The 18,785-nt window shown below is 49.2% G+C and overlaps 1 protein-coding gene across 3 annotated transcripts in view; it reads right to left on the reverse strand.

Moving 5' to 3' along the window:
• The window catches only part of ZBTB17 (zinc finger and BTB domain containing 17), a 30,098-nt gene extending 11,764 nt beyond the window's left edge, over window positions 1–18,334 (reverse strand). For 2 of the 3 annotated variants that reach the window (XM_004592338.2, XM_058675659.1), the window contains exon 1: window positions 18,184–18,334. In XM_004592338.2, coding sequence (XP_004592395.2) covers window positions 18,184–18,190 — 7 coding nt within the window. In that variant the 5' untranslated portion in view covers window positions 18,191–18,334. Of the gene's footprint in view, window positions 1–17,701; window positions 17,827–18,183 lie in introns of those variants that run through there. The other variant, XM_058675665.1, reaches the window with a different exon arrangement.
• Between the last annotated feature and the right edge of the window lie 451 nt (window positions 18,335–18,785).

Genomic DNA, 18,785 nt, shown 5'->3' on the forward strand with positions numbered 1-18,785 from the left:
TCCAGCTCCACTTCCCATCCAGCTCCCTGCTTGTGGCCTGGGAAAGCAGTCGAGGACGGCCCAAAGCTTTGGGACCCTGCACCCGCGTGGGAGATTCAGAAGAGGTTCCTGGTCTCGGCATCGGATCGGCGTGCACCGGCCCGTTGCAGCTCACTTGGGGAGTGAAACATCGAATGGAAGATCTTCCTCTCTGTCTCTCCTCCTCTCTGTATATCCGGCTTTCCAATAACAATAAAATCCTTAAAAAAAAAAAACATTGCCTTTCAAATAAATAAGATCAATCTTTGAGGAAAAAAAAAGGCAAAGAAAGGAGAAAGGCCCTCTTTCTGCCAAGGACCTACTTAAGATTCAACTGTGCCGTGTTTGGCTCCCCTGCCTCCCGCAGGGCGGCCTGCAGCAGCATGGAAAGGCACGTTTACTCCCTCGAGTCTCTGCTTAGTATTTCTCTCTGCTGAAGACAGGAACCTGGATGAAAAGTTAACAGATCCACTGCCCACATCCTAACGGTGAGCCAGCCTGCAGTGTGTAACCCAAAATGGAAGTGGGTGAGTAATCCTGATTGCAGTCTTCACATGTTTCAGGAACACTGCCTGCTCAGTTTAAAGGGCTCCCTCCCTCTGTTCCCTGAGGGTGTGAGCTTTGTTCCGGTGCTCAGGCAGCTGGAGGCTGGGGCTGGACACCCTATTAACCAGAAACCATGGAAATCCTGGGTGACCGCTCCTCACCTACTGGCTGGAGACTCTGTGCTGCAATGTGCACCTTTCTGAGGCGATGCAGTTTGTACAGCTACTATGTGGTGTGGGACAGCTCTGTTCTCAACAGACAACATGTGTCTGCCCTGGCTTTGGCTTCTATATTGTCTTCTACTCATCGCATGGCTCCCTGTCTCTCCCCTTTGCTTATTGGAAGGGGGAAGGGCGAAGGGTCATTTCCCCTTATCTAGTTATTACTAGTTATATTATCTAGCTATTACTAGATAAGGGGGTGGGACTTTCTATCTGGAGTAGAGAAGTGGGGCTCTCCCTTTTCAATGCCAGCCCTGTTAAGTGGCAGCCAGACTACTTATAGTCTAGTTAGGGCTTGATAACATTGCAACTTCTCTGCTCTAGGGTGACTGGAGAGTGCAGGGAAAGCCAGGTTTAAAATGTGGCTGGCTTTTGGTTTCTGGGTATGAATGTGTTTCTGCTTGCCAAATGGGAACCAAGAGCTTCCATGCAGTCAAACCTCCTCCCTCACCGCAAGGCAGGCCTCAGGAAACACGAGCCCTGGATTTCTCAGTCCTGACATCTGAAGATGCTGGACCTCACCGCGGAGCATACAATCCAGGTGTGGAACTCAAGTCTCTAGGTGCAACCAGTAAGCCCACAGCAGTTCTTGGAATGCTGGGCTGGAGAGCTTAAGAGAAACTCTCGACTGGAGCTTATCCGCCAGGCAAGAGGTACAGTGCCCCCTAGAGGTCGGTCTATAGCCTCCAAGTTTATTTGGAGTGCTGGGAACATGCCCCAATCATACAGGTAACTTCACTCTCTGATGTGCTAGCATCTTAGCAACAATGACAGTGCCTCCTTGCAGCCAGTTACCCTAGATGCAGAGGTAAGGGAAATGCAAGAGGCACTGGGTGTTAGAACCCCAGAACCAGATTCACCTGAAGGGGAACCACCACCCGGCAAAGCAGGCAGGACAGGAAATCCAATCTTGGGATGCAAAAGCAAAAAGATTCTAAGGCACCAAGTTGCATCTGCTACAAGGGACTCACTGAACTTAAACCCACCATGTCGACCTCTGTCTTTTCCAGTTCTACAGACTTTCAGCTGCAAGTTCTGTATTCATTCCTGTGGGCTCACTCCTAAGGGTACAGTTTCAGAACCTCTTCATGGGACCCCAAAATCCCATGAGCCAATGATAAAAAGTAAAACTTAAGGTGTTTAATAATATACCCATGGCTGCAGGAGAAAGAGTACTCCAGCATGGGAGACTGCCGACTAGACAACAGACTCACCAAGTAGCATCCAGTTTAAACAACATCCGGGGACCTCAGAATCAACCCAGCAGGCAGAAACCCAGGTCTGCCTGAAAAGTCCCTAAGACAGAGGTTCAGGTGTGGAAAGCCAGGATGGTGAGCAGCAGTGTGTCCCTCCATGAAGGACCTCTGTGGTCCAGACACGACCCAGTGCGAGAGAAGCAGTCATCGAAAGGGGGATCTCCCTGTCCCTGAAGGGAGGAGAAAGTTTCCACTTGCTCAGGGCCTTGTCTGAAGGCTTGTGGGCCCGAGGATCTTCCACAGAGCTGGCATCGCAGGCCGGAGGCCTTGGGTTAGGGCTGACATCAGGAGTATGGCTGCTAATTTGTTTGGCTGACAGTACAAGTCACTCTGCTAACTTCCCAGGCAGGATCCCAAACCTCAGAGTTGTATTATTAATGGGGTTGACACTGAATCTGTCTAGGAAACTTACCTTGCTGTTTATCTCCCACTAGTTCTTGGCGATACCTGCATATCTAACTTCTTTGTTTAGAGATTTGCTGTCTTCCATCAAGTTAAAAAAAAGTTTAACTTAGCTCCAATTAAATAATGGGGTTTGTGCAATATACAGATGATGTTCTCATTGTAGCATACCTCAGAGGAGGAGTCTCATTTGAAAACAAAAGCTCAGATTTCTGAACAAGATATAAACAAACTACTAGGATCTATTCTGACCCTAGGAAGGTATGCTCTCCCACTGAAGAGAAAGGCAGCTAAGGATATTCCCAGGAATGGCGGGCTTCTGTAGGATACTGATCCCAGGATATGGGCTGGTAGCCACGCCCTTATGTGAGCCTTTCAGGAATGAAGAGCTATCAACAGAAGTTCCAACACTAGGAATCTCTACCTTGCACAAGCCATTCATTCTGCTTGTAGCTGAGAAACAGGGAGTAACTCTAGGTACGCTGACTCAGGAACCAATCCCACTTCACTCCCCGTGGCCAGTTTTTCTAAACAGCTGGACTCAGCAGCTGCAGCATGGCCTGCATGGTTAAGGGTTGCAGCAATAGCGCTCTCGGGGTAGCAAACCTCATTGACTTTGGGCCAGCCACATGAATTTCAAATTCCACACCGGGTGCAAGGATTCCTAGAAATGAAAGCTCATCGACAGCTAAAAATGTGGATGCCTCACAAAACATCAGGCTCTTCAGTGATTGAAGTCAGCTGAGGTATCTCTCGGGTATGCCAAGTCTCCATTGAGCTACTCTACCTACCATTTCAATGTCCGCGTGCAGGCCACGGAGCACGACTATTCTAACAGGCCTGACTTAGGAGATGAACCTCTGGGAAACCCAGATGCCACGGGTTTGCTAATGGCAGTAGCTTCATGAAGGAAGGGGTTAGCAAGACAGGACAAGCCACAGTGGATCTGACATACATGATAGGAACCAATGTGTTGCCACCTAACACTTCAACTCAAAAGGCTGAACTTACTGCCTTGACTAGAAAAGACCAACAGGTTAATATTTATACAGATTCCAAATATGTTTTCCTTGTGTTGACATGCGCAATGCAGCATTTTGGAAAGATGCCTACTGACTCCAAGTAACATTCCCATTAAATGTGGAAAAGAGATATTAACTGTTCCTGAGGGAGAACTGGAACTTTCACAAGTAGCTGTCACTCACTGCAAGGAGCACTAGAAGAAAGACGGTAACATTAACAAAGGAAATACATTAGAGATAAAGTAGCAAAAATAGCTGCTACATGGAGATTCTAGAAATGGCTTTAGCATTTCAGCCTGTAAAGGTAACTAAAAATCCCAACTGTACTGACCCTGATATAGAACGAGCTCAACCACAAGGTTATACTAAAGATGTCAGTGGGTGGCGAACCTTAAGGTCATGTTCCTAATGGTCTCTTAGTGGAAGATGATTCAGGAAGTGGATGACTACCCATCTAGGAAGAAGCGTCCCAATGACAATATTCTGCAGTATTTGGAGGGAAAGAACTGCATACTGTTACCAGGGAAATAACTCGTTCCTGTCTCATCTGTAACATAATCCTAGTGGTCACATCAAATCGCCTCCTTTGCTCACTCCTATGCAAAAGAAAGCAATACCTCTAGATAAAGATTGACCGACCTTACTAGCACAGCTTTAGCAAATAATGACAAATATCTCAGTAGATACTTTATCGATTCTTTCACAGGCTGGAGAGAAGCTTTTTTCAACTGGAACAGAAAAGGTGCAAGCATCCAAAAGTCCTATTAAAGAAAGTAATTTCCCCTGTGGCCTTCCAAGGTCTCTCCAGAGTGTCCATGGAAACCTCATTTGTGTCCCTTCTGCTCTAGGGATTTCCTAACATCTCCATACCCCATGGATCCCTTGGTCACCAGGTGAAATCAGAAGGGAATCCTGATTAAGCCTTGCCAAGGGGACCCTGAAACATGGCATGAACAAGTACCTATTGCCCCTTCTGGATGAGGATGGTACCTAAGGCTGCCTAAATGCCATCTGCAAGATCTTTCTGCCTTCTGACTTCCTCTTTGATTTGAAACTCAAGATTACATAAGGTATATTATTAATTCAGGTCAGGTACAAAAGGCTCTGATGGGGTATGGCAAGAGGTTCATATCACAGTATTCAACCTGTAGCTACTGAGTCTTCTGGGAGCACACAGTGATGCCTGCCTAACCTGGTAAACCGGCTGAAGAAATCAAACACCTCTTCAAAAGGCAAAACAGATCAGCAAAATCTTTCTTTTGTCATATCAAGACTATTGTACTCTGTGGCACATATGTTTTACACACCTCTTGATTCCCTCAGGAAGTTGCTATCAGCAGAAAACTCCTTAGAGAGGCCTATCATCATAGCACAAGATCCTGATACACTTCATGAAATCTTTTTTTTTTTTTTTAACCTGCCTACTGCTTGGGGAACTAGCTGATACTTCAGGCCAGCTTTGACAGCCAAGTACCCAAGTCTTCAGATGCTCTAAGGTAATCATGAACAACCAACATGGGCAGAACAAGGAGAAGCTTGGGCCCTGAACATATGTATTCTAACAGCAGCATGTTCACTGAAAAAGCTACTATGAATCTTCATGTCCAGGATACATGATTTTATAATTTGCCCAGAGATAATTAATCAGCACCTACAATTTGAGAAATAGCATATATTTTCCTTTCTTAAAGGGGATAAAACCACCGAGATTCATCTTTCTCCAACTATGCTCACTGTGACTGACAAATCTGTTCTGAAATTTAGCACCTGCTCAAAGTAATGATGACCCTGTGTGTGCAGGGGTGGGGTGGGGTGGGGTGGAGCACAGTCATTTAGAAATGAAAATCCCCTGGCTCATGAGACAGACCCTTTAGGGGAGACAGACAGAGATTTCTGAACCCTGGATAGGCAAGTAGATACAGAAGATGCAGCCTCATTCCTCAGCAGTCCTAAGATTAAGGCTCCAGAAATCTGTGAGGGTGGAATGATGTGGGATAAATAGGCAGGTGACTAGCTGAGTCCATAGAGTCGTACGTTACAGCCTGCTGCCACACCCCACTCCATCTATGAGTCAAAATGTCCACTTTCCCTCTTGCCCCTTTTACACCCAAGACCTGCATGCAGGGCAGATAAAAGGAAAGAAGATGGAAGAGCAGTCCTCTTTGCTGTGTGGACCTCCCTCAAAGGCACTGAGTCCCTCCTCCAGCAGCCCCCTTTGCAGCAGGCCGATGGAGTGGTTCTGCTCTCCCTGTTTAGTGAACGGCCCCTTCCCATCACAGATACCGCTTTTCTTCCTTTTCTTCCCTGGTCTGTGGGCAGCTCTCTGAGCCACTCACACCAGTCTGTGGGCAGCTGAGCCACTCACACTGGTCTGTGGGCAGCTCTCTGAGCCACTCACACCAGTCTGTGGGCAGCTGAGTCACTCACACTGGTCTGTGGACAGCTCTCTGTCCCACTAACAGCAATCTGTGGGCCGCTGAGTCACTCACACTGGTCCGTGGGCAGCTTTCTGAGCCACTCACACCAGTCTGTGGGCAGCTGAGTCACTCACACTGGACTGTGGGCAGCTCTCTCTCCCACTCACATTGTAGCTCTCTGTGTAGGACATCCACATTTGTGTCTGAATGTATATTTCTTCCCTTGCTGACAAATTCTATTCCTATTGGCAGACAACACCAACCTCCACTTAGTATCTCTATCTCTGTGGGAGCCAGGAACCTGGATGAAAAAAAAATTAATAAATTCAATGCCCACATCAGAAGGAAAAAGTGGGGGGGAAACGCAGCTGGAGCACCAGGCTGGGCCAGGCATGTGGTGCTGTGGCACCACATCAGAACTTGGCATCCATCCTGGAGTTTAACCAAGACAACGCTACATTCAGCTCACAACTCTCGGTGGTTACCCTGACTGCAGAGTAGAGATGAAAGGCTGCGAGGGGAGAGCAGAAGCAGAAACTTAAGTGGGAAAGGCGTAGCTCTGGACCCTTAGGAGGTGAAAAAGGGGACAGTGTCAACCTGAGCTGGCACTGAGAAGGAAGGGATTCTGCTGGTGTCCAGAATCTCACTCAAATTTACAGGAGTTTTCTGCAAGTGGCCCTCTCACCAAACATTATAAAACTTGGGAGGTTTTAAGCAACTCTTGATGGAGTGTTCCAAGTCCCTCAACAACATTTATTAGTAATTCATCCCAGCAGAAGCTGGGCCATGCTATCTGCCCAAAACTGTAAACCCAGGCACAAATGTGTATTACCTAATGACATTTAGGACGTAATGATGTTGAAAACAACAGGCTCTCTTCTCTGTAGCTGATGTAGAGGGGGCAGGGGTGGGGGAAGGGACTCTACTTTGCGCCACACTTCTGCTCTGTATGTCTGCTAAAAGCAATTAGAAGTATTATCTATTTAAAGTGAAAAAGATAAAAAAAAGAGAGAGAGAGAGAGAGAAAATGGAGGAAGGTAAGAAAGGGGCTGGCAGTGGAGAGAACAGAGAATGAATGAATGCTCAGGGAGTCCGTGATCTTAGCTTTTCACTTTCATCTACCATAAAACCTTAAAGACATTTCTTACACGATCTGGTGACTGAACACTTCTCAACAGGAAAACACTGCTCAAAAAGGAAGTGGAGGGCCCGGCGGCGTGGCCTAGCAGCTAAAGTCCTCGCCTTGAAAGCCCCGGGATCCCATATGGGCGCCGGTTCTAATCCCGGCAGCTCCACTTCCCATCCAGCTCCCTGCTTGTGGCCTGGGACAGCAGTCGAGGACGGCCCAATGCATTGGGACCCTGCACCCGCGTGGGAGACCTGGAAGAAGTTCCAGGTTCTTGGTTTCGGATCGGCGCGCATCGGCCCGTTGCGGCTCACTTGGGGAGTGAAACATCGGATGGAAGATCTTCCTCTCTGTCTCTCCTCCTCTGTGTATATCTGGCTGTAATAAAAAAATGAATAAATCTTTAAAAAAAAAAAAAGGAAGTGGAAAATTTCAGTAATTTGCACAGAGACTGTGTCACTCAGAAAAGCTTTCTGAGCCGAAATCCCTTCGGGGGCTTGCCCAAAGCAGCCGCCACCACCCGCATTTCCAGACAGAGATGAGGTACACAGCTTGGAGGGCAGCAGCTGGCAGCATGCCATGGCCCCAAACCCTGTCACAGCCGCTGCCGTGGGACCCAGCCCAGCCAGGATAGGGCCGTGGGCACGAGTGCTCTACTCTCACACCACTCCTTGCCGGAAATGTGGGGATGGTAATAAAAGCTCTTACTTCACAGAGCTGCTGTTGGCTATCGCCACTCAGGACCACATTCAAACCCATGCCAGTCAAGTACAGAAAAGAAATAACTGCCTAAAAACATTCCACCTTCTAAGAACAGGTGTCAACATCGCCTGAGAGATCCACACACCCGGCAATGGGAAGTCTCCATCTGAAAAAGATCAGGGAAAAACCCCGAAACTGCAAGGTACACTCCTCTCGAATGAAGCCACAACAGAAGGCCTAAGTGCCTAACATCTGAGGGCAAAGACCACCTTCTTTCTACAAAGTGCATGACTTCGTAGAAGAAAAGAAAAAAGGCTTTCATGACCATTCCAAGGAAGGATTAGTCATCCCGAGGTACTCTTTAAGTTGAAGAGTCTGGGCCAGGCACAATGGCTCAATTGGCTAAGCTTCCCCTGGCAAGAGCCAGCATCCCATATGGGTGTCAGTTCATGTCCTGGTTGCTCTACTTCCCATCCAGCTCCCTGCTCGTGGCCTGGGAAAGCAGCAGATGGCCTAAAACCTTGGGACCCTGCCCCCACATGGGAGATCCGGAAGAAGCTCCTGGCTCCTGGCTTTAGCTGGGGTGTGAACCAGTGGATGGAAAATCTTTTGGATGGAAGATCTTTCTTCTGTCTCTCCTTCTCAATGTAAATCTGTCTTTCCTAAAATAAATAAATAAATAAATAAATAAATAAATAAATAAATAAATAATTTTTTAAAGATATACTTTGGACAGTGGCCTGCTACTACTGATACAAATTCTGAATGCATTCATTAGTCTGATAACAATGAACACTTGGGGGCCCGGGGTGGTAGCCTAGTGACTAAAGTCCTTGCTTTGCACACACCAGGATCCCATATGGGTGCCGGTTCAAGTTACAGTGGCCCAACTTCGCATCCAGCTCCCTGTTTGTGGCCTGGGAATGCAGTCGAGGACCGCCCAAAGCCTTGGGAATCTATACCCATGTGGGAGACCTGGAGGAAGTTCCTGGCTTTGGATTGGCTCAGCTCTGGTTGTTGCGGCTGAGAGTGAATCAGCAGACAGATCTTCCTCTCTGTATATCTGCCTTTCCATTAAAAATAAACAAATATTAAAACAAACAAACAAACAAAAAACACTTGATGCAAATAGTCAATTAAGGATCCTATCTTGTGATTTCCCAAACCGACAGGAATCTCCCAGCCTGGTGACAGACAGTGGAGTACTGCTGGCAGGGGCCTGCGGGTGGGGCTGCGCCTGGTGACAGTGGAGTACTGCTGGCAGGGGCCTGCGGGTGGCGCTGCCCCAGGTGACAGTGGAGTACTGCTGGCAGGGGCCTGCGGGTGGGGCTGCGCCTGGTGACAGTGGAGTACTGCTGGCAGGGGCCTGCGGGTGGGGCTGCCCCAGGTGACAGTGGAGTACTGCTGGCAGGGGCCTGCAGGTGGGGCTGCCCCAGGTGACAGTGGAGTACTGCTGGCAGGGGCCTGCGGGTGGAGCTGCGCCTGGTGACAGACAGTGGAGTACTGCTGGCAGGGGCCTGCGGGTGGAGCTGCGCCTGGTGACAGACAGTGGAGTACTGCTGGCAGGGGCCTGTGGGTGGCGCTGCCCCAGGAAAGCAGTCTTGCAGAGCACAAGCTCTCACACTAAGCACTAAAGGAAGACTGGGCGCATGGAGAGTGACTACAACCACTGCCAAGGTGACCCACCTGCAGTGTCACCTGCACATGCGTGACACCTTAGCAGCCCTCCAGATCAATGGGAGAGGGGCTATTAAAAGGATCACTGCTTGGAGAGGTCAGATGACAAGGTCAAACACCATATTCTAAAACCTGTGTTCTTTCCAATATGGATAAGAACAAAAGCTTTATGGACAGACGGCGTATTAAACAGACCCTTAGTCTGCCCCCAAAGACCAAAATTCTCTGTCATTAATAGGTGCTCAGCAGCCCTTTCCCACACACTACTGAGTGTCAGGAAACATGAAATCCCAGAGTCCACATTACTAAGCCTTAGTCCTAATATTCCAAGTTTGCTGCTGCCAGATAAAATACAAAAGTAACACTATGAAACACTTCAATTTCTGGAAGCTGAGCACACCAGGTGTCCAGGTGTCCTCCACTTCAAACAATTACAAACACTGAAGAAAAAAACGGTAAGACACCTTTGAAACTAAATCAAAAGAGTGACAGGGACACAAGCAAGACTTGAGAGGTCAGAACAGAGCCGAGTCAGGGCGGGAAGCGAGTGAGCAAACGCAGCTGCCAGGCTGGTTGGGTACCAGCATCTACAGACCTGTGTGTGAAAGTCAAAGTCCCCAGGGTGCCCCACCCAGAGGAGGCTGAGCCTGGTGCTGGGAGGTCCTCAGGTCAAGAAGTCAGTCAGTCACCTGACTTCCTGAATTCTCCTGAGAGGGTTGTTAGAAAAACTCCAGTATGGGCCCACCTGCTCTAGTTCACTTCACGGCACAGACAGGAACGAATCCACAATGAGACCTACATATTTATGATATTTGAAGACTGGGAACATCACAGAGCCATATGAAAAGACTGTAGTTAGGGTAATAGGTCAAATGATAAACAGTTTGGAAGATAATATGTAATAGTAAATATGTGCAATTATTTGTTAATTTAAAACAAAAGAAAGGCTGGTACGGTGGCTCATAAGGCTATTCCTCCGTCTGTAATGCCGTCACCCCATATGGCACCAGGCGCTCTAGTCCTGGCTACTCCACTTCTGAGCCAGCTCCCTGCTTGGGAAATGGTAAAGCAGCAGACACGTCTCAAGTTCTTTGACCCTTGCATCCATATGGGAGATTCGGATGAAGCTCCTGGCTCCTGGCTCCTGGCTGCCTGGCCACTGTGGCCTTTTAAGGAATGAATCAGCGGATGGAAGACCTTTTTCTATCTCTCCTTCTCTCTCTAAACATGCCTTTCAAATAAAAATAAATCTTTTTTAAAAAGTAAAATAAAATACACTCTTATGTATGGGGATATCTTTATACATCTGAACTGGGGAGGAAGTTCTTACAAAGAATAAATGTGCTAACAAAAAAAGGAAAAACATTTTGATGAATTTCATCAAAATTACCTATTTCCTTTTTTTAAGATTTTATTTTTATTGGAAAGGTAGATTTACAGAGAGGAGAGACAGAGAGGAATATCTTCCATCCATTGATTCATTTCCCAAGTGGCAGCAACAGCCAGAGTGACCCGATCTGGAGCCAAAAGCCAGGAGCTTCCTTCAGCTCTCCTATGTGGGTGCAGGGTCCCAAGGCTTTGGGCCGTCATCTACTATTTTCCCATACCACAAGCAGGGAGCTGGAAGGGAAGTGGGACAGCTAGGACACAAATCAGAGCACATATGGGGCCCCAGCCCTTGCAAGAAGAGGATTTTACCACAAGCCTACTGTGCCAGGCCCACCTATTTCCTTTTTTTTTTTTTTTTTTTAAGATTTATGCAATTACTACTTGAAAGACAGAGTTACAGAGAGGGAAAGAGAGAAAGCTCTTCCATCTGCGGATTCACTCGCCAAGTGGCTAAGCCAGGCTGAAGCCAGCGCCTGTAGCTCCATCCAGGTCTCAAACATGAGTGTGGGGCCCACACACTTGGGCCATTCCCACTACTTCCCCAAGAGCATTAGCAAGGATGTGGATCAGAAGTGGAGCAGTCAGGACTCGAACCAGTGCCCATATGGGATGCTGGCATTGCAGGTGGCAGCATAATCCACTGACCCAAAATTAACTATTTCTATTAACGAACAAGACAAGAAAGAAAAGACAAGTCTCAAACTATAAGTCAGAAAAGATTAATATCTAAAATGAAAAAATTAAGTTTATATATATATATATAAGACAAAGGACCTACTAAGAAATGAACAAAAATTTTTGAAAAGTTTCAGAAAAGCTGAAACCCTTATGACTAATAACTATAAGAAAAGATTTTCCTTATAACTGATAACCAGGAAAATGCAAACTAAAACCACATGACACTATTGTCCCATCAGTTTAGTAAAAACGTTTAGTGTGGTGCAGGGGAAAAGAGGAGGCTTAAAGGGGAAATCCCCAAGCCTACGGAACTGTATCATGAAGAATACAATTAAAAAAAAAAAGTTTTAACATGGCAGCCATTGTTGGGAGAGGGCCCCACGCAGTAGTCTAGTGGCTAAAGTCCTTGCCTTGCACATGCTGGGATCCCATATAGGCACCAGTTCTAACCCTGGCGGACCTGCTTTCCATCCAGCTCTCTGCTTGTGGCCTGGGAAAGCAGTTGAGGACAGCCCAAAGCCTTGGGACTCTGCACCCACGTGGCAGACCGGAAGAGGCTCCTGGCTCCTAGCTTCGGACTGGCTCAGCTCTGGCCATTACAGGCGCTTGGAGAGTGAATCAGAAGATGTAAGATCTTCCTCTCTTGTCTCTCCTCATCTTTGTATATCTGCCTTTCCAATAAAAATAAAATCTTTTTTTTTTTAATAACGAATTTGGCATTAGTTGATCAAATGAAGATGCACATAGCCCATGCCACGGTTCCACTGGCAGTGTTGCTGCCTGGAAAGGCTCCCCACAAAGCTCCCAATAAGGAGTACGGTGGCACTGTCTCAGGAAATACCTGAAACAACCCAATCATGCACCGACCAGAAAAGAGATAAATGTGTTCTTGTACAGTGGAACCTATCTGTAACATGGATTAGTCTCACAAATACACATAAAACAAAACACTTCAGTCACCAAGGAAATAATTAAATTAAGCTTAAGAAACATTTGTGTTTAGCAACACAAATGTCTGATAAAACCATTCAGAGAGGCAGGCATCTGGTCTACCAGTTAGGAGCCCTACACCTCACATCTTGGTTCCTGACTCCAAGCTTCCTGCTCCCGTAGACCCCGGGAGGCAGGGATGATGGCTCCAGTGACTGAGGTCCCACCACCCATGCCGGAGACTGGATTGGGGTTCCTGGAACCCAGAGTCTGCCACTCCCCCAGTCACAGAAGGAAGGGACAGATGAGGGCTGGTTCTTCCCCTCCACCTATCTGCCTGTCTCTCTCTTCCCTCCCTGTGATTTTCAAAACAAATAAGCTAACAGTTTAAAAAGCTTCAGAGATAACGGGAGGATGGGACTTGTTCGGTGGGATGCAAAGATAATGTGCTTTGTGAACTGAAAGGAGGGCAGACAGATGTTCCTTATATCCTTGCACTTTATTCCTGATACACTCTTGAATCTACCCAGGATTTAACAAAAACAATTACAAAATACGCCAGTGTTCCTGTGCACTTTAAGCTGTGCCCTGAGCCGGAAGGGGCGCTGGGTTACAGTGAAGCCGGAAAGTCCCTGACAGGGCCCGCACACCCCAGACTACTGAAATGAGAACAGTACTGCTCCGCTGGGCAGAACGGCAAGACAAGAACAGAGTCGTTCATGGGAAGTGACTGCGGGGAGTACTAACTCCAGCCCAGGAAGTAGCTGTGTGGGGAGAATCTTTGAAGACCAGAAGCTGAGCAGGTTACTGACGTTACAAAGCAACCACCCACTGCTTTCTGGCCTGCTGCCCACTCTGAGCCCCAGCGCTCACCCTGAGATTTCCACAGGAGCGAATCCTCAATTCTAACAAGACCCTTTGCTTCCTTCCCTCCCCGCGCTAGTCCTGAAGATCATGTCTCCAGTTCACAACAAGCACGCGTGAATACAAGAGCCCAAGCCCTGGGGTAGCCTGAAGACATTATCTAGGTCAGCCTTCATTCACTCTGGGACTCTCAGCAGGAGCGCCCATGCTGAGGGTGTAGCCCACACACTCGCAGTAAATGCTGAGGTCACCTTGTGCCAACATGCTTATTACTTGATTTCTATTATTTCAATTGCTTAAACTTGTGACCAGCAACAACAAAAAAAAAAAGAAAAAAAATGATGACAGAAGGAAAGAAGAAAGTGAGAGAAAGGAGAAAGGGAAAGAAGGATGGATTATGGGTATGCAGGATAATAGTTTTGGGCACAAAATGTATCCAGACTTCTTGTTAAAGTTGGGGTCCCTCTCTGAACACCATGTCACAACACCACATCCACGTACTTCTGTGTTACTCACACAGCACCATCCCTTGAAGAATTCCAGTACTGCTGCAAGTAGACCGCCCGCTCTTTCTCCAGGCACACAGAATTCTGGGGCTGCCCCTCCTATGATCTAAACAGGAACATCCATGCCAAGGACTCGCCAGGCCTGTAGACCCCTGTATACAACAAATCCGAGCCACCAACTCCAAAACAAAGTCCCCTCTGCACAGGCCTGCATGCACACCCGTGCCCTGAACTCCGCAAGGGCATCCAGCATGAAATACCTGGGTGGGGTGGTGACTTACCTTCTGATGTTTCTATCCTATGCATAGATACTGTACTGAACATGGTTTTCTTCCTCAACTTCACATTCTCTTTGTTGATCCTCTCAAGGGTGTTGTTCACTTAACACATAATACTGCCAATCACTTCATATACATGCCTCATTAACAATCCCATCCAATGACATGACGTGCAAGGTGATCACTGCACCCATTTTACAATGACCTTCTGCTGCAGGTCAAGAAACAGGCTTCTAGACGTCAAATACTGATAAGAACCAGTTAGGAGCCCAGGAGGGGTTGGCTTAGGGGTTCCCAGCTTTAAATCACTTTCCCAAAGTCTTTGCTGAAGGCAAAGACACTGAGCAATGTCTGCAGACATTTCTGATTGTCACAGGAATGTGATTGCTACTGGCACCCCTACTTAGGGGTCTGAAGCACTACAGAACAATGTGAACAATGACACTGGTCCAATGTCAGGTTGCAAAGGTAAAGGCAAGGTTGAAAATCCCTGCTCTGATAGACAAAAAAAGAAACAGTCTTCTGACCAAAATTCTCCTAGTTTAGGCCATAGTTCACCATCTCTATTTCCCATGCCTACAGCCAAACAACCAGTAAACCCCAGCTTTCCCTCACTTTACTGTAGCAGGCTTCACCCCTTGACCCCCGAAGTCCTTGTCAATTCCTACTTCCAGTTCCTTTTCAGTTAATCCCAGCTGATCATTCACCTATCCACCATCACACACCCTGTTCCTCACCCACCATGCTGATGGTCTAGACGGCGGGGATGGGTGGGAGGGGGTGAGGAGAGAGCAGACACACCAGGAAATTGAGGATTATAATCCAGTTGGTGAGAATGCCTCAATAGAGATTGATAATGGATGCAGAAAAGTCAGAGCAGGGTCAGTGGGGCTGGCTGGGTTTAGGGCAGCTTCCTAGGAACATATGAACTTAACGCATCAAGCAAGTCCTTCTCAAAGACCCCTCCAATGCACATGGAGGTTGGCCTCTGAGGAGCCAGGGAAGACTTTCATGAGAAGACCTGGGGCATCCTGGGAAACACAGAGCTGTCCTGGCCTCTGTGCCTCACCTGGATGGTCTCTGCCTCAGGTAAGGGTGGCACGTGGACTGCTCTGAGGGGTGAGGCCACGTGTCACTGCAATCCTGGCAGGCCTCTCTGGCTTGAAGCACCCTGCACCTCTGCAGCAAAAGGTCAATGACATTTAGGAAGTGGTCCGCACACATAGCAGACCTTACAGAATGTACAGAACAACCCTATGAAGGATATGTCGTCAGCCCAGTTCACAGATGAGAACACCAAACCTCAATGGCCATGACCCTCCCCACAAGACATACAGCCAGGGAAGAGAGGAACCTGGACTCGCAGTTAGATCAAGTCCTCACTACCACTTCTACCCCTCCCTGAGCAGCACTCCACAATCACTGCAGCTGGGGTCTGGCACAGCAGCCAGCAGGCCACTTGGGATGCCCTGGTTCCCTAGCCGAGGGCCTGGGGTTGAGTCCTGGACTTGCTTGTGATCCAGCTTCCTGCTAACTAATGTACACCCCGAGAGGTGACTGGGCAATACTTAGTTCTCTCTGCTACCTACATAGCTGGATTCAGTTCTGGGCTTCTGACTCTGGTATGGCCCTGTGTCGGCTACTATGGGCATTTTAGGTAGTGAACAATGTCTCTCTTTCTCTGACTTTTAAATACATAAAAACGAAAAACAAAAAAAAATCACTTCAGGTCATTGACCCTGAACCTTCAGCACCTCAGTTAAGGCCTCGCCCTCCAAGCAGTCCTCCAGGGGTGAGCTCCACCTCTCCTGACCAATGCCCTGCAGCCCCTCACACTGGCTGGGATGAAACTTCTGAGTGAGTCAGTCATGCTAGAGACAAAACCGGTCTGCTCAATCCCTTCTGCCTCCAGCATAGGTACAGACATGACTCATTCTGGGGTAACACACCAGACACAGCAGCTGGCTTAGGTGTGGAGACCTTGCTGTACAAAAATCATGTCTCTTCAAACATGAGAACCTCAGAAGAACTGAGTCCACTCTCTGTTCCATCCTTCCCTTTTTCCCAGTTGGAGTTCACACACGATGGCAGGGACTGGAGCAGCCAGGCAGGACCAAGAGACGGAAGCCGAGGTTTGAGCAAGGAGAGCCAGATGATCCCAGGACCCTTGTTCCCAGCTGTCCTACCAGCGCTGGGTGGGAAGTACACTCTCACACTGCCACAAGGTGAGGAAGAAACTTGTATTTCGTTCCAGTCACTGCGTTTCCACATTGTTTTGATGGGACGTTTCCCACTGCACCACTGTTTTAAACTACTTGTTAAAACAAGGTATGAGCATGGTGATTAACACACTTCAATCTTTGTTGGATAAAACAGTAGTAAGAGCAACAACACACCAAATACAACCATCAGGATCCTGTCATTATTGTCTCATTTTGAAGAAAAAGCTACCTTGAACGGCTGATTAAAATCACTATGAGCCAGCAAGAAGGGGAAACAAAATGACCCCCCATCCCCATTTGGTTCATCCTAGAGTCCCTCGGGACACACCTCCAAGTCCCACAGGACCCAGGTGACTCTAGCATGTGCCCCTCCCGCAGCTCACTCTCAGAGGCAGAGACACTGGAGAAACCTGCTGAGAAGCAGAGGGGGCCTGTTAGCACCCCCTGACTCATCCACCGAAGCCAGGCAGGGCTGGGGTGCAGAGCGAGAGCTCCAGGAATGGCGCACTGGGTCACCACTGCCTGCCAGGCGCCGGACATCTGGACATCAGCCCCCACTGCGTAGCTCGACGCTGACGCACAAAGCCAAGGCTAAACTCGGGTCCTACTGTGGCGCAGCAGCCCTCAGGAAGTCCTGAGCACCCTGCTGGGTACTGCCCGCCCTAGTTCTACGCGAACAGGACCCCTCCTGCAACTTCGGAGACTGCAGCACCTTCAGACAGCTCCACTGCATGTCTGCCAGGCGCTGGTCGCCAGCATGTTCAAGCTTCAATCTGCCTCCTCTCCCTCAGATCTGCTCATTGTCCTGTGGCTTCCCACAGTGATTTGCATTCCCACCAGTCAAAATCTTGGGGTGAGCCCCAAGTCCCTCATCCAAGCAATCACCTAGTTATGTCAACCCTAGATCCAAAACCATCACTCCCTACCTTCTGCCTCCAACCTAACCCCAGGCCACCCTCGCTCCTCACCGGGATTGTTCTAGCAACCTCTTAACTGTCCTTCATCCTCTTCCTTGAATCCCTTTCTTCACCCACCAATAGCTCTAGAACGCCTCCCCAGTCAACGAGGACACAGTGCCTCCCTAGCCTTTCTGTCATCTCTCTCTAGAGACTGCTTACTTTCCCCCGAGAACAAGCCCCCTTGGCCTGCTCACTACCCTACCCGGGCTGTGGGTCCCAGCTTGCTGGGAAACTTCTCTCAATTCACCCAGAAGGAGTGTTCCAAGTACTTTACACCTGCCGCCCCAAGCAATCTGCATCACTCCCTTGGGAAGTAGATGTTAGCATCATCTCTGAGGAAACTGAAGCGCAGAGAAGGAATCTGAGGCGCCTAAAGCCACAGCGTGCAATGGGGTTCAAACGCCCTACCCGGCGCCACCGTCCACACTCCTAACCCCTGCTCTGAGGGAGACCCGGTCTGTCGGCAACCCCGGCTCCATCCTCAGAACCTGACAGGAGCCGAGCCGTCGTCTAAGGAACGAATGAATGAAGGCAATCATTTGAGTGCCCGGCACTCCCCAGGTAGGCCCCGGCCGGCGGACTTGCACTGCCCGGGCACCTCGCCCCCTCGCGGCCGCCGCATGCCCACCCGCCGCGGCGCGCGGGGTCAAGGGGCGGTGACAGCCGGGAGGCGGGGGCGGAGATGCCGCCAGCTGGGGTGTCACCGAGCTCGGGAGGTGACTCGCGCCCCCTCGCAGGGGCGGCTGCTCCGCCCGCCCACTCCCCACCCCCGCTCGCCCGGCGGTGCTCCTCTTCTCAGTGCCCGGCGGCCGCTGTCCCAGCGCGTCCCCTCAGCCCCGGTTCCCGTCCCACTCGACTTCCTTCCCCTCCCCCACACAACCGCCCCCAGCGTCCCGCCGCGCCCCACCCTCCGCCGCCTCTGTCCCGGCTGCCTGGACTCCCCAGGTCCCCGGCGCTTGCCGGTCCTCACCTGCCATGTCCCGAACCCCACTGCAAAGGGAGGTGCATCACGGCCGCGAGAAGGCCAGGGACGGCACTTCAGAGCAGACAAAGGGCGCCGCCATGTTAGAGTCGGGCGGAACCGACCTCGCCGGCTTCCCGGCTGCAACCTCCGGCGCCTGCGCAGCGCCTACGCTAGCTACGCGACCGCGAACAGGCGCATGCGCCTAGCTGTCCAAAAGTTACACATTACAGTACTTCTGCCCTGTCGTGGGACAGGTCTTGTACCCGCCTTAGTTGTCTGTTCCAAATACAGCAGGATCAGCTGCCGCGTGTTGGCGGTTACGGTGTGTTAAAGCTTTCATCTGCGTTGTCTCAAACTTTCTCCTTCTTTCACTTCTGGTCTTTTTTATCTTCCATGAGCCTTAATTTTTGATAACACTCACCACCACCATAAACTCTTCACGTTCCCTTGTGTTATTATCAGATGGATTTGGTGAGATCCCCAAACCTGGTGGGCCCAACCACCCCATTTCTCTTTGCGTGCATCCCAAGAGCCAAGCATAGCTGGACAAAGTACCTAAAGGGGCAAACCGTTCCCCCAGAATTTGTGGCCACTAGTCATGAGACAAC

This window comes from Ochotona princeps, chromosome 2 (assembly GCF_030435755.1).
Source record: "Ochotona princeps isolate mOchPri1 chromosome 2, mOchPri1.hap1, whole genome shotgun sequence".
In the NCBI taxonomy this organism is placed as follows: Eukaryota; Metazoa; Chordata; class Mammalia; order Lagomorpha; family Ochotonidae; genus Ochotona; species Ochotona princeps.